General features: G+C 41.7%; 1 protein-coding gene across 7 annotated transcripts in view; it reads right to left on the bottom strand.

The window, feature by feature from the left end:
* The window catches only part of PDE5A (phosphodiesterase 5A), a 208,779-nt gene that overhangs the window by 56,764 nt on the left and 136,942 nt on the right, over nucleotides 1–15,073 (bottom strand). For all 7 annotated transcript variants that reach the window (XM_072119190.1, XM_072119184.1, XM_072119188.1 and 4 more), the window contains exons 7-10: nucleotides 11,013–11,080; nucleotides 3,110–3,218; nucleotides 2,336–2,420; nucleotides 220–395 (exon numbers count right to left, since the gene is read on the bottom strand). In XM_072119190.1, coding sequence (XP_071975291.1) covers nucleotides 220–395; nucleotides 2,336–2,420; nucleotides 3,110–3,218; nucleotides 11,013–11,080 — 438 coding nt within the window. The remainder of the gene's footprint in view (nucleotides 1–219; nucleotides 396–2,335; nucleotides 2,421–3,109; nucleotides 3,219–11,012; nucleotides 11,081–15,073) is intronic.

Here is a 15,073-nt window from a genome sequence, read left to right as displayed (position 1 = left end):
TAATATCAGGCATCAGAGGATGTAGCTTCTGTCACAAACAACAGATGGGTGTCTGGAATATTTATTAAAGCCAACTTTCTATTGAGCGGAGCAAGAGAAGTGTAAATCCTTGAGGAGGGTGTTTGCAAGCTTGTGTTTGACAATAATTATTTAATGCTTGAACAAGATGTTGGAACAGCGGTGCGCTGCCAAGAAACAATCCTTTTATTGTGGACTCACCTCTAATGTCACCATCTGTTTGGCCATGGCTCTCTCCACAACTTCATACATCTGGGTGTTCTGGATCCCCAAGCCACAGAAAATTGCAAAGGCTTCCAGAAATTGCTCATCGTTTCTGTTGAAGGCCTTGATTTTGCCAGAGTTTTCGTCCACCTTGTTTACAAGTTGGCAGACTCCTATGATAAATACATCACTAGGGACATTAATACATACAAGAATGCTGCTTTGTAAAGAAATGAAACTATGGTTTGTCAGTTATCCACATAAATAAGAATTAATGTGGATTTGTTAATTTACATGGCACGGTTAGTTGTGCTGTGACATTTGCCAAATATCCAGAAGTCAGAGGTAAGCAAAAAAACTCATAGTCATGATTTAGGATGGGCTGAAGTATGAAGTGGGCTGGGATGCGTGAAGCATCCCAGGCATAAGGAAGCACAGCAGAAAAGTCAGCTGCGATCCAGACATCCAGACTTTTTCAGCATGAGATCATTTGCTGAGTTGGAGCTTGTAATGGTTGACCAGTTGTTGTACCAGTGTTATCCAAATAATGTACTAGAAAGCAAGACAGACTTTTTCTACCAATGAAAATGAGCAGCGTTGGTAAGATATGCCATAGAGAAACATATTGCACATGTTCCCTGTTCACAAGTGGAGCCATTGTTAACAACACAGAAAAACAGAAGGAACAGCATATGCTGGATCACTGCAGAAAGAATGATAAGACAAGGTATCAGCCGGTGACATCAGTTATGTGGAGGGAGGAGTGTGAGAATACAATTTACAGATTTTAAAGTGTACTTTACATTTCAACAATATTTGAATACAACAGTAGAACAGTGTATGTACTTGACATATAATGTATATTTTCTTGCAGTTCCCCTCTCTGCAGGATCTCCCTCTTTACTCTGCATAGAGCTTCTATACAATCTGAAACCACAGTGAGTGTTTGACTATCTTACAAGATGCCAAGGAAAAGAAGACACAGCACTTTTCTCTGATAAGATGCTATAAAGTTTTTATTGTATTCACTTTTGTTGATTAATTCTAAACTTGTTGAAAAGTTAGTGACCATTTCATACATTTTGCGATGTGATCCACTGAATCATCAATGTAATTATGGGAATACCCTGAGGTTTTCTTACTCTCAATATGGGGTTCACATTACTGCTCCTGTTTTTCTGTTTCATCTCCCAGCAATTTAAAGAAAATCAACCAGTTTGAAAAAGTAAAAAAATCACTGAAAAAACTAACCTACGCTCCTCTTCATCTTGATACGACACTTGTCTTCAATAGTCTCGACACCCCAGGATCACCTAGAAAAGACACTTATAAAAAGCAGCCCAGAGCGCAGGGAGAAAAAGGAGACGACACACGAGAGGCATTATTCATGCTTCCCGCTTGATAGATGCCTCCCTCTCCCATGGTGGTGAGGGAGATAAAGTCATGCTGGAGGCATCCATAATTAGCAGCCCAGAGCACCAAACCGTCCCGATCTCGTCCCGTGCTCTGGGCTGCATTTTATAATTCTCTTTTCTAAGTGTTCCCGACGTGTCAAGACTAGCGAAGACAAGCACCAGGATCAAGATGTAGAGCAGCCTAAGTAAGTATTATCAGTGTTTTTTTTTACTTTTTCATACTTCTTGATTTCCTTTAATGCCAGAGGTTTACATCACTCTCTGCTTTGTAGACTTAAAGGGATATTTCCAAGTTGGCGAAACATTGGTACTTTTTTGTCTATCAGCTTGGGAGTAGGGGGAGCAGTGGAAAGTTCCTGTCCAATACCTTTTCCGTTACTCCCATTACTGGAAGCGGAGTTCCAGAAAAGTGCAGCAAAACAAATTAGACTGTTTGTAATTTGGGAGGTACATAAGCAATGTAGTGCACCGTAATACATGGTTTCCGTAACTCACAATCACCTCTGTTACTTTTATTTCTTTTGAAGATATGTTTAGTAGAGCTATGTTATCTTTACCAAGATGGCACTGATGCAAAAGGCCACCAAAGACCACTACAATCACACCAACATAACCCAACTGAATTTTTTTGTAACTGAAAAAAATTCAATAAAAATATTTCAGATTAAACAAGAAGATTGAAAAGAATAAATAAGCACCTATCACTTTATTCTTCTTCCCGTTCTTAATAGGTGTACAGAGCAGACTTTGAATTTGTTTGGTGTTATTTTCTTCATTTTCATTCTGTAAAAAAAAATTCAGGCTATAACATTTAAAGACAACATTTGCCATTGCTCATATGAGTAAAAGATATATGATTGCTATATGTAAATATATAGAGGCATTGCCCAACTTAAGGGCACGCAACCAAACTGCCCACTGTGACCTCTAGAAGTTCTCTGTAGGCTGGCAAATTACTGTGTTTTAGCTGCAGTCCATTGACAACCCAAATTTTTTAAAATCCAATTGTCACAAGGAACATAAAATAATTTCCCTCATGTTACTCTTACATAATATACCAGTTCCAACTGACATACATATTCAACTTTGGAACAAAGCTACAGAACCTGTCTTGTACAAGTTCATACATGTTCCTGACGCATGGCCCAGAGGAAACTTGCCTGTATACAGTATATAAGGAATCAGGCAGTGCTATGCATGTGCAGGTCTCCTGTGGGCCCATGCTATTGGGGCGAGGGCAACATCCCAGTTGTACCATGGTGTTCATTAACATAAAGAATAGAGGTTCTTTTAGAGTATCCCTAAGATGCTACCAATGTACTTCAAAACAATATTAAGTCATTTGAATTTGTTCATAATTGTCTAGAACATACTATATACACAGTTCTAGAAGTAGTCAAATATTACATATACCTCTGACTCATTGTACTGTCACACTACTTCAGTTAATCTTCATTTGTAATTATACTTACTGTCCATGAAAATCTTTTGTCCTTACTCACATCTGGTATGTTGAGTGGTTCCATTGTATTTGCCACAAACTGGGCATACATGTAATTAATTTTGCTTCCATCATAATCCCTGCATATGATAAATTAGTTAATATCACCAAAATAAATATATATGGTAAATAAAACACTACTTGTATTGCACTGTAATGTAGACTTAACCTAATTCTTTATTTGTAGCAAACATAATGAGGCCCCATTTAAGAAACTCCATCTTACCAGCTGAACATGTAACCTTATAGGAAAATGTAGGTTATGTTATGGTAATTAAAAACAGGAACACGCGTTCTATGTTGTTTGGTTGTCAGGTATTGATTGCCTTTCCTTAGAAATGTAGAGGCCACATGTTTAGGTTTGATGGTGAAACGACACCTTGAAATGCAACAAATTGATGCAGCTGCCAGTTCTGCACTTTGTATAGGCCAAAATTAGACTGCCTCTATACGAGTAATTCTAGCAAAACTATATGTCATTCTGCTCATTTTCTCCTACTTTATAACATACAACATGCAGATAGGAAACTTTGTACTAGCTCTCTGGAGACGGTAACAATTTTGTCGCAGTTGTGATAAAAATGGAATGATTCCACAAACATATAATAAATTATAAAAATTATAAAACTTCCTTTACATGTCTGTTATATTACTGATCTTAGGATTTAGGCAAGGGTTAGCAGCATTTATTGGTCCAAGGGCCACATCATCATACTGATGAACTTTAAGGAGCCACATAAGGAACCAGTACCCTAGATGCACCAGCATCCACAGTACATCAATAAATACCACCTCAGCAACAAAATGCTGCATTCTGAGCAGACAATAATAGTGAAGAATCCAGAACACATAACTATTGTATTGGAGAACCCAGAGAAGACAAATACTGGAGAATCCATAGCACAGCGGTTCTCAACCTGGGGGTCCCAGGAGGGAGGGGGGGGGGGTCTAGAACTGGGGGCAGCAGGAGGGACCAAAAGTGGGGGCAGGAGAGGGGGACCAGAATTGGAGGCAGGAGGTGGGATGAAAACTAGGGTAGCTGCAGTAAAGCAGAAGTCTGGCAGCTCAGAAATCGGGACAAAGAGGTGGAGGAGTGTGATGATGTGTTTGCCTGTATGCATCTGTCTGTCAGTGTGTGTGTGTTTGCCTCCATGCTTGTATGTATGTATCTGCATGTAGCTATACTTGCTGCATGTGTGTACATGAGAAGGAGAGAGGGTTCTGTGTCAGCAGTGATGTGTATTCTGCAGCAGCTGAACTGCATATTATGAGGTTCCGCAGCAGCTGAGATGTGTATTATGAAGTTCCACAGCAGCTCAGGGGTGTATTATGAGATCCCGCTGCAGCTGAGGGGGTGTATTATGAGATTCCGCTACAGCTGAGGGGGTGTATTATGAGGTTCCGCAGCAGCTGAGGGGGTGTATTATGAGGTTCCGCAGCAGCTGAGGGGGTGTATTATGAGGTTCCGCAGCAGCTGAGGGGGTGTATTATGAGGTTCCGCAACAGCTGAGGGGGTGTATTATGAGGTTCCGCAGCAGCTGAGGGGGTGTATTATGAGGTTCCGCAGCAGCTGAGGGGGTGTATTATGAGGTTCCGCAGCAGCTGAGGGGGTGTATTATGAGGTTCCGCAGCAGCTCAGGGGTGTATTATGAGGTTCCGCAGCAGCTCAGGGGTGTATTATGAGTTGAAGCTTCAGTTTTATTACTTGGCAGAGGGGAGGGGCACAAATTTTTAGGCTCGTCCTGTTGGTTAAATTACCTCAAAACTGCCCTGACCATGATACGGCTGTTTGGGATGATAAACTAGGGAATATTTTGGGGAACAGGAGACTGTTTGAGATCTTGAATTTTAAATACTGTCACGTGAGTTCAAAGCAGCCCCCTGAGGCTCTGTCGCCCAGGGGCCTACTAAAATTTGGAGCCGGCCCTTGGTAGGAGGGAGGGGGAACTAGAACTTGAGGGCAGTATTATGGCAGTTATATTTTTGTACATAGTGGCCAGTATTATAGTAGTTATATTCTTGTACATAGGGGGCAGTATTACAGTAGTTACATTCCTGTACATATGGGGCAGTATTATAGTAGTTATATTCTTGAACATGGGGGCAGTATTATAGTAGTTAGATTCCTGTACATATGGGGCAGTATTATAGTAGTGATATTCTTGTACATAGGGGGCAGTATTATAGTAGTTATATCCTTGTACATAGGGGGCAGTATTATAGTAGTTATATTCTTGTACATAGGGGCAGAATTATAGTAGTTATATTCTTGTACAAAGGGGGCAGTATTATAGTAGTTATATTCTTGTACATATGGGGCAGTATTATAGTAGTTATATTCTTGTACATAGGGGGCAGTATTATAGTTGTTATATTCCTGTACATATGGGGCAGTATTATAGTAGTTATATTCTTGTACATAGGGGGCAGTATTATAGTAGTTAGATTCCTGTACATATGGGGCAGTATTATAGTAGTTATATTCTTGTACATGGGGGTGGTATTATAGTAGTTATATTCTTGTACATGGGGGGCAGTATTATAGTAGTTATATTCTTGTACATAGGGGGCAGTATTATAGTAGTTATATTCTTGTACAAAGGGGGCAGTATTATAGTAGTTATATTCTTGTACATATGGGGCAGTATTATAGTAGTTATATTCTTGTACATGGGGGCAGTATTATAGTAGTTATATTCTTGTACATATGGGGCAGTATTATAGTAGTTATATTCTTGTACATAGGGGCAGTATTATAGTAGTTATATTCTTGTACATATGGGGCAGTATTATAGTAGTTATATTCTTGTACATGGGGGCGGTATTATAGTAGTTATATTCTTGTACATGGGGGGCAGTATTATAGTAGTTATATTCTTGTACATGGGGGGCAGTATTATAGTAGTTATAGTCTTGTACATAGGGGGCAGTATTATAGTAGTTATATTCTTGTACATTGGGGGCAGAATTATAGTAGTTACACTCACCGGCCACTTTATTAGGTACACCATGCTAGTAACGGGTTGGACCCCCTTTTGCCTTCAGAACTGCCTCAATTCTTCATGGCATAGATTCAACAAGGTGCTGGAAGCATTCCTCAGAGATTTTGGTCCATATTGACATGATGGCATCACACAGTTGCCGCAGATTTGTCAGCTGCACATCCATGATGCGAATCTCCCATTCCACCACATCCCAAAGATGCTCTATTGGATTGAGATCTGGTGACTGTGGAGGCCATTTGAGTACAGTGAACTCATTGTCATGTTCAAGAAACCAGTCTGAGATGATTCCAGCTTTATGACATGGCGCATTATCCTGCTGAAAGTAGCCATCAGATGTTGGGTACATTGTGGTCATAAAGGGATGGACATGGTCAGCAACAATACTCAGGTAGGCTGTGGCGTTGCAACGATGCTCAATTGGTACCAAGGGGCCCCAAGAGTGCCAAGAAAATATTCCCCACACCATGACACCACCACCACCAGCCTGAACTGTTGATACAAGGCAGGATGGATCCATGCTTTCATGTTGTTGACGCCAAATTCTGACCCTACCATCCGAATGTCGCAGCAGAAATCGAGACTCATCAGACCAGGCAACGTTTTTCCAATCTTCTACTGTCCAATTTCGATGAGCTTGTGCAAATTGTAGCCTCAGTTTCCTGTTCTTAGCTGAAAGGAGTGGCACCCGGTGTGGTCTTCTGCTGCTGTAGCCCATCTGCCTCAAAGTTCGACGTACTGTGCGTTCAGAGATGCTCTTCTGCCTACTTTGGTTGTAACGGGTTGTGATTTCAGTCACTGTTGCCTTTCTATCAGCTCGAACCAGTCTGCCCATTCTCCTCTGGCCTCTGGCATCAACAAGGCATTTCCGCCCACAGAACTGCCGCTCACTGGATGTTTTTTCTTTTTCGGACCATTCTCTGTAAACCCTGGAGATGGTTTTGCATGAAAATCCCAGTAGATCAGCAGTTTCTGAAATACTCAGACCAGCCATTCTGGCACCAACAACCATGCCACGTTCAATAGCACTCAAATCACCATTCTTCCCCATACTGATGCTCGGTTTGAACTGCAGGAGATTGTCTTGACCATGTCTACATGCCTAAATGCACTGAGTTGCCGCCATGTGATTGGCTGATTAGAAATTAAGTGTTAACGAGCAGTTGGACAGGTGTACCTAATAAAGTGGCCGGTGAGTGTATATTCTTGTACATAAGGGGCAGTATTGTAGTAGTTATATTCTTGTACATATGGGGCAGTATTATAGTAGTTATATTCCTGTACATAGGGGGCAGTATTATAGTAGTTATATTCTTGTACATGGGGGTGGTATTATAGTAGTTATATTCTTGTACATGGGGGGCAGTATTATAGTAGTTATATTCTTGTACATGGGGGGCAGTATTATAGTAGTTATATTTTTGTACATGGGGGGCAGTATTATAGTAGTTATAGTCTTGTACATAGGGGGCAGTATTATAGTAGTTATATTCTTGTACATAGGGGGCAGAATTATAGTAGTTATATTCTTGTACATGGTTTGGGGTCACCGCAACATAAGGAACTGTGTTGCGGGCTCACAGCATTAGAAAAGTTGAAAAACACTGACCCAGGAGCAGTGAGGACAGAGTGGAGAAGCAGGAGAGGACACATAAGTAGTGAGGACAGAATGGAGAAGCAGGAGCAGCAGGAGCGGACCCAGGAGCAGCAAGGACAGAGTGGAGAAGCAGGAGAGGAGCCAGGAGCAGCAAGGACAGAGTGGAGCAGCAGGAGAGGAGCCAGGAGCAGCAAGGACAGAGTGGAGAAGCAGGAGAGGAGCCAGGAGCAGCAAGGACAGAGTGGAGCAGCAGGAGAGTAGCCAGGAGCAGTGAGGACAGAGAGTAGCAGGGGAGGAGCCAGGAGCAGTGAGGACAGGGTAGAGTGGCAGGAGAGGACCCAGAAGCAGTGGGGACAGAGTGGAGCAGCAGGAGAGGACCCGGGAGCAGCGAGGACAGAGTGGAGCAGGAGAGGAGCCAGGAGCATTGAGGACAGAGTGCAGCGGTAGGAGAGGACCCAGGAGCAGCAAGGACAGATTGGAGAAGCAGGAGGGACCCAGGAGCAGCGGGGACAGAGTGGAGCAGTAGGAGAGGAACCGGGAGCAGTGAGGACAGAGTAACGCGGTATGAGAGGATCCAGGAGCAGCAAGGAAAGAGTGGAGAAGCAGGAGAGGACCCAGGAGCAGTGAGGACAGAGTGGAGCAGCAGGAGGGACCCAGGAGCAGAAAGGACAGAGTGGAGAAGCAGGAGAGGACCCGGGAGCAGCGAGGACTGAGTGGAGTAGCAGGAGAGGACCCGGGAGCAGTGAGGACAGAGTGGAGAAGCTGAAGAGGATCCAGGAGCAGCAAGGACAGAGTGGAGTGGTAGGAGAGGACCCAGGAGCAGCGAGGACAGAGTGGAGAAACAGAAGAGGACCCAGGAGCAGCGAGGACAGAGTGTAGCAGGGGAGGAGCCAGGAGCAGTGAGGACAGAGTGTAGCAGGAGAGGAGCCAGGAGCAGTGAGGACAGAGTGGAGCGGTAGGAGAGGACCCAGGAGCAGTGAGGACAGAGTGGAGCGGTAAGAGAGGACCCAGGAGCAGCGAGGACCCAGGAGCAGTGAGGACAGAGAATAGCAGGAGAGGAGCCAGGAGCGGTGAGGACAGAGTGGAGTGCTAGTAGAGGACCCAGGAGCAGTGAGGACAGAGTTGAGCAGCAGGAGAGTACCCCAGGAGCAGTGAGGAGTCCTCAGGTGCACTCACGGCTAGACAGCCTTCAGCACCATTAGTAATAAAAGACTCATTGGACTCTGTCAGCAGGGTGCAGACAGAAATGTCATGGTTTGATAGGCTGCATGTGGCCTGTCAGGGTGGGTTGCGCACCCCTGATCAAGGCTTTTAGTTGAGGTGAATGTGTGTTGCAGTTTATGTACATGCTCAGCAATGAAGCTGTCCTCTGGTAGAGATGAGAGGAATAAGACACTGGGAATGAATGCCTGCATTTATGAAAGTTAGGGAAGTTAGGGATTACCCTGCTTTGTACAATCTAATAAGCGTCTCCAGCTCTAAAATATGCTGCAGAATGGACAGCATTCTTATTGTGAGAAGGTCCCTTTATAGCAGTCATATTTTTAAAGGAAATCTACCATTTTTTTTTCATGCATAGTGAACAATATACACCTTGAGAATGCTGTAGCTGCACAGATGCAGAAACATATCTTGTTTAATCCCTGAATTGAGAGGTTTTGCTGAAAAAACAATTATACAATTATGATAATGAAGCTCTGTCGATCCTATGGTTGCCCTGGCACTCTCCTCTTACCCTAATTGTGCACTGCTCCAGAGAATGATGTAATCACTGTGTTGTCCCTGACAGGAAGAAGTAATCAACCATCCCCCAGCTGCCTTATACAAGTCATCCAGCTCAGGTTGATTAGTCCTGTCTGTACAGTTCAGGAAGCTCGGTGTAATGGGTTTATGAAAGGTAGACTGAATGCAACCCAGCTTTCCCAAGGACCTAATTTTATAATTGTTTTTTGAGCAAAATCACTCGGATCAGTAATTAAACAAGATATGTTTCTGCCAAGATATGTTTCTGCATCAGTGTCACTACAGCATTCTTAAGGTATGTTTGGTTAACGATGCATGAAAACAAATGTTAGATTTCCTTTAAGAAAAATGTAAAAGTAACATATTCTACTAATAATCTAAAAAAAGCTATTCTCTCTGAGAGGACCTTCAGTAGGTTTCAAAGGCGTCATACAGTAATTGTGCCGCCCTAGATAACTTCCTTCAGCATCTGTATGTCTTCCCCTCTCTCCCCTTATCTTGCAGTTTTAATAAATCCCACACTGAATAGTCAGATGTTTCTGAATAGCTAATAATTGATACCAATTACATTGCATCAGCAGAAAATCTCCACATCCCCAATAAGAGGGTTTTGCCGGAGCTGGTGATGATATGTCACTACTTGAAAGAGCAAGATTTTTTTCTCTCTTACAAACAGATTTGAAAATACTGTCTTGCTGTTACAAGTATATAATGTTTTGAATTATCGGACACCAATTTAAACCAGGATTCAGCAACCCTATTAAAAAAATGTATCCTACTTCCCCTAGATATGGGATATCAGTACAAGGGATCCAGAAATCTATATATTTAACAACATTTACTATGTGAAGTTCACCAGCAGGTGTCACTATTGCATAGAAACTATGCAACCATCTACATTATAGCAACTAGAGTGCAAAGGTTGCTGAAATCACACAACACATGAGGCCCAGGGTCATTTCATCCAACCTTCCAATATTATATTTCTGTTCCTAATGGTAGTTATATTATATTTATAGACATATAGCAAATATAGTTAAATTGAAGAAAAACAATAAATCAGCCTCTGATCCTGTGAAACTTTAGTGACTTCTTCTATAACTAATGGTTAAATATCATAAAGTCTTCAATCTAAACATGACCAAATTAGAATACACCACATAGTAGCATCTGGGATCCATAGTCATTATCCCACCACTTAGCTCTAACAGGGACTCCGGGGAATTCTATTAAACATAAGGAATTCTGTAAAATTTCCAACAGGAAGTGATGCATTTAAAGGCGTTGACGGAGATCTCTGTGCTCATGTCCCCTATGCAATAAATGGAGTATACAATAAATGGAGTAAGCATGCTCTCCGTAAATCAGGTGAAATAATAAGTGGGGTTTCTAGCTGTTGATTCCCACACTGAAAACTGCACAGTTCTTAGAAACATTCTAGATATTTTAATACTAATGTTTTCCACTTTTTGTAACAAAAAGTGTTGAGCCTTTGAATACGATTTACTTATTATGGCTCGTCTCATACTTACCTTTTTATGGCATTGGCAGATTCTTGTAGCTCATCAGACTCCATATGAAAAACACTGGAAAAGCTATCCTGCCCAAAAAAAGAGGAAAATTACACGTCGCTTACAGCTACATGCTGCACAAGCAGATAAAACATGGGATGACAAGCCTTGCTGTCTTCTTGCCTCATCTCTTTATTTCAGGTACATGAGATATAAAACACTAACCACATCTACATCTACTTCCTATTTGGCTTTAGTAGTGGAAAATGTGTGTGTATTCAGAACAATGAGGTTTTGTGGCTTGGATACACAATATAACTACAAGACAGCTCTGTACAAAAGATGGTCACCAGGAATAATGCCAGGGAGAAATTTGAGGACATTTGAATACTTTAGTTAGATCACAGCTTCACTATTCCTAACATTTACCTCATAGCCTTCCTTCCAAGGAAATATTGTTTAAATGGTAATGGTAGCATGGTCTATGCATCTGTTTTGGCATCTCATGGCATTATCTCTGTCCCTTAGTTACAGTTTGTAACTGTATATGGTTCATATATTTGTGTATTGGTATATAAGCTGCTTAGGTTTATTGCCAAAGGAAGGCAATCACATTCTCTTTTACATGTGTGGACACATGCCAGTGACTTACCTGGGGATGATAGAGCAGCAGGATGTATTTTGGGAAAGTGCAAGCTGCTTGAGGCAACGTTCTGTTCAATGGTCAGCAGGTGATGGATGCCATACATCCCTTATAGGCCGTTATGGCATCTGCTGAACGTATACTTTAGGAACCAAGATGATATAACTCAGTCTACTACATTACAAGCAGAATGTATGCGGATAACTAGATGTGAATACAGCTGTGCACCCCAAGATGGTGCCATTAATCATAGCTCCCAACCACCCTGGATTGGCCAGTACAGTCCTGTTTTATACCTCTGCCCCACGGTCAAGGGCAGCTGGGAGATTGTCCTGGATATTCCCTCCAGGGCCCACACTGGCTGGGGTTGTCCCAGCTCTGTGTCCCACCTAGTATATGCTTTCAAAGCCTGAATTTGCGTTTCTGAATGGCTTCTACAGACATCAGGCAGGGAATCCTTTTGAGAGATGTGTCGGGTTAGCACAGAGCAGAGACCACGTCATCAGGTTCAGATCACCATATGTCCATATATGGTCTCCATATCTCCTAGGGTTCCCCCAGACACAAGGCTCTATTTAATTCAATTAAATAAATTTTTGCCCAGCCCAGGATTTGAACCCAGAGCCTCTGCAGTCCAACTGCCATAGAGACACAGAGCCTCTGTCCACTAAGCTATAAGCTCAGTGATTATCTATCTGAGGATTTTTGGTAACTAAGAGCTGTGAACTGCTACTGCTACACTGTGACACAGACTTAATGCACTGATATATAGAGAGGGATCTTCTCAGAGATTATTATTGCAATTATTGGGACAATTATTATCATTATAAATTTTATTATTTTTATTATTATGGTGACAATTATTAATAATAGTAACAATAATAATAATCATCTCCATAATAATAAAACTAATAATAATTGTCTCAATAATTAATAGTTAACAGCTCTTAGTTACCAAAAATCATCTAACTGCTAACTACTAAGCCTGTAGCCTAGTGGGTAGAGGCTCTATGTCTTTATGGCACATGGACTATGCAGGTTCTAGGTTCAATTCCCAAACTGGGTAAAATATTTTTTTAATATTATTATTGAGAAGAGGATTTTTATCATTATAATATGGTAAAAATTTGGGGTGCGGCCAGGGAGTGATTGCGTGTGTGGCTTAGGGGGATCGCTATTTTGTCCCTCTTTCCATTCCAGAAATGTAGGGAGGTATGCCATTAACTTGTCCTTACAGTAAAGCACTTAAAGCACTTATAGTTACAATGATGTAGGTACAAAGTAAGGGTTGTTGGTGTGTGGCAGTGGAAAAGCACAAAAAAATGGCTGGGTAATACAGAGCTAAAACATGCCAGTCATTCAGTGGTTTGGTGAGAATCCATGCAGTCTGCAGGCAGCGTGTCACAAAGCAGGAAAAGCTGAAAAAACTGATATATAGTTTTGTGGGGAAAGATTCAGTAGAACTGTTACTTATTTATATTTCTAATCTTTCTTTGCTGAGAATAGAAGGGGGTGGTCCTATCAGGGAATGACAGCTTTTCCTGTATACTTGTACATACAGAGATAGTTACTGGACACTTACAGGAACGCCAACTTGGCCTTTTTTGTAGCGTCTTTTAGCTCAGCCCCAAGCTCCAGTAAACAGAGATTATTTCCTCTGATGTTTCCCAGTTAACAGCATAAAATAGGACATTACCAAGTTACTAAGCAGTGTAGCGGTGAATCTAACTATGTCTTACTAGACATTGCAGCAGCAACAGCATCAGATCCCTCATACTATTCTCCCTCTTTTCTCCATGCAGTATGGAACCTGATCCTGCAGTGCATACAGGGCCGGTTCTAGACAAAGTGGGGCCCTGGGCAAAACTAAAAGTGGGGCCCCAAAATAAAACTATTTTATGACCAGTCACAGTCAGCAAGAGGCTCCCTTTAGTATGGTAAAACAAACTGTAATTTTGGAGAATTTTATAGGAGATGGATAGCTGATAGGGAGATTTATGGGCAGCATGGTGGCTCCGTGATTAGCCCTATAGCCTTGCAGCGCTGGTCAACATCTGCAAAGAGTTTGTATGTTCTCTCTGTGTCTGCGTGTGGGTTTCCTCCGGGTCCTCCGGTTTCCTCCCACACTCCAAAAAATTACTGGTAGGCTGATTAGACTGTGAGGCCCATTGGGAAGAGGGACCGATATTTTCTGAAAGCAGACACTTGCCCCATTTTCAAAATTGCATCAAAGAGTTTATAGACATAGGCGCCTTCATGCAACTTTGATTCGAAATGAAACATTTTACAAAAAAATACTTAAAATTTGACTTTGATGGCAAATAATGTGCTCCAAACAGAAAATATTTCCCTTCAAATCTCCTAAATGTAATAGATGGACATGTGTAGAGTTCACAAATGTGCCCTATTGATCTGTTCACATAAATAAATCCACATAATATCACTAAAACTGTAATAACTAGATATCTGCTTCTCAGCTAGAAAATTCACACACATCTATAATTGTATGTTCTTTACACAATGGTCACCCAAATAAATAACTATATATCCATAAACCAAGCTAATGAGATAATACAAGTCACTTATAGATGTGGTCATTGTATTATCCGCACAATAACAGAGCCCTCCGCGCTTCACAGGAATGAGAGGGAGAACCTTATAACATGGGTGTAAGTAATGGAGGATGGGGGGAAATAAAACCTTTATTCCAGAACATGTGAGTGTTTGGTGTTACATATAACTTTATGGACATGTTCTGGGTTCGTATCAGTCAATTTTCCCAACAACAAAAAACTATCACAAAATAAAAGTGAATAAGAGAGAAAGTGTGTTCTTAGATAGTTCTGCATAGAGAAGGGTTAAAAACATGAATATTAGTTGATATTATCCCTTCTCAAAATGTAGTAACATATAAAGTGAATATTTCCATTATCTGTGAGGTGCAGCAGCTCCTGTGTGCAGCAAATTCTCCCTGAAGCCTGAAGGCTGAGAATCTGGATGGGGGGGGGGGGTTAATTTCAGGGGGCTATATCTCTGGCTCTGTGACACATGGAACCTCCTATTTTCCTATGAAAGAAGAGAGTCTCCTCTTTTATATCAATCTAAATGTGTTTCTAAGTTTTAGGAAAATGGAGATAATAACTGCCGTTGGGAGTGATTTTTATATATAACAATGGCACCTGATATTCTCATTTTAAACCTGAATATCTCTGGATCCATAGCACCTAGAAACACAATTCAAGATTCATTTGAAAGAAGAGATTCCCCTCTTTCAGGGGGCCCCTGGCAATTGCCACCTTTGCCTACCCATAGCGCCGGCCCTGAGTGCATACACTTATCTGTGTCATGGTCGCACCAGGCGATCCTCGGTACGGCTCTCCAAGCCTTAAAGGACCAGTGTCCTCCTGATTGGCGCTGGCTATCAGGCTCAGCTGTCATA

The sequence above is a fragment of the Engystomops pustulosus genome, chromosome 1 (assembly GCF_040894005.1).
Source record: "Engystomops pustulosus chromosome 1, aEngPut4.maternal, whole genome shotgun sequence".
NCBI lineage: Eukaryota > Metazoa > Chordata > Amphibia > Anura > Leptodactylidae > Engystomops > Engystomops pustulosus.
The sequence above is the reverse complement of the archived record's forward strand: the minus strand, read 5'-3'. Positions and strand labels throughout refer to the sequence as shown.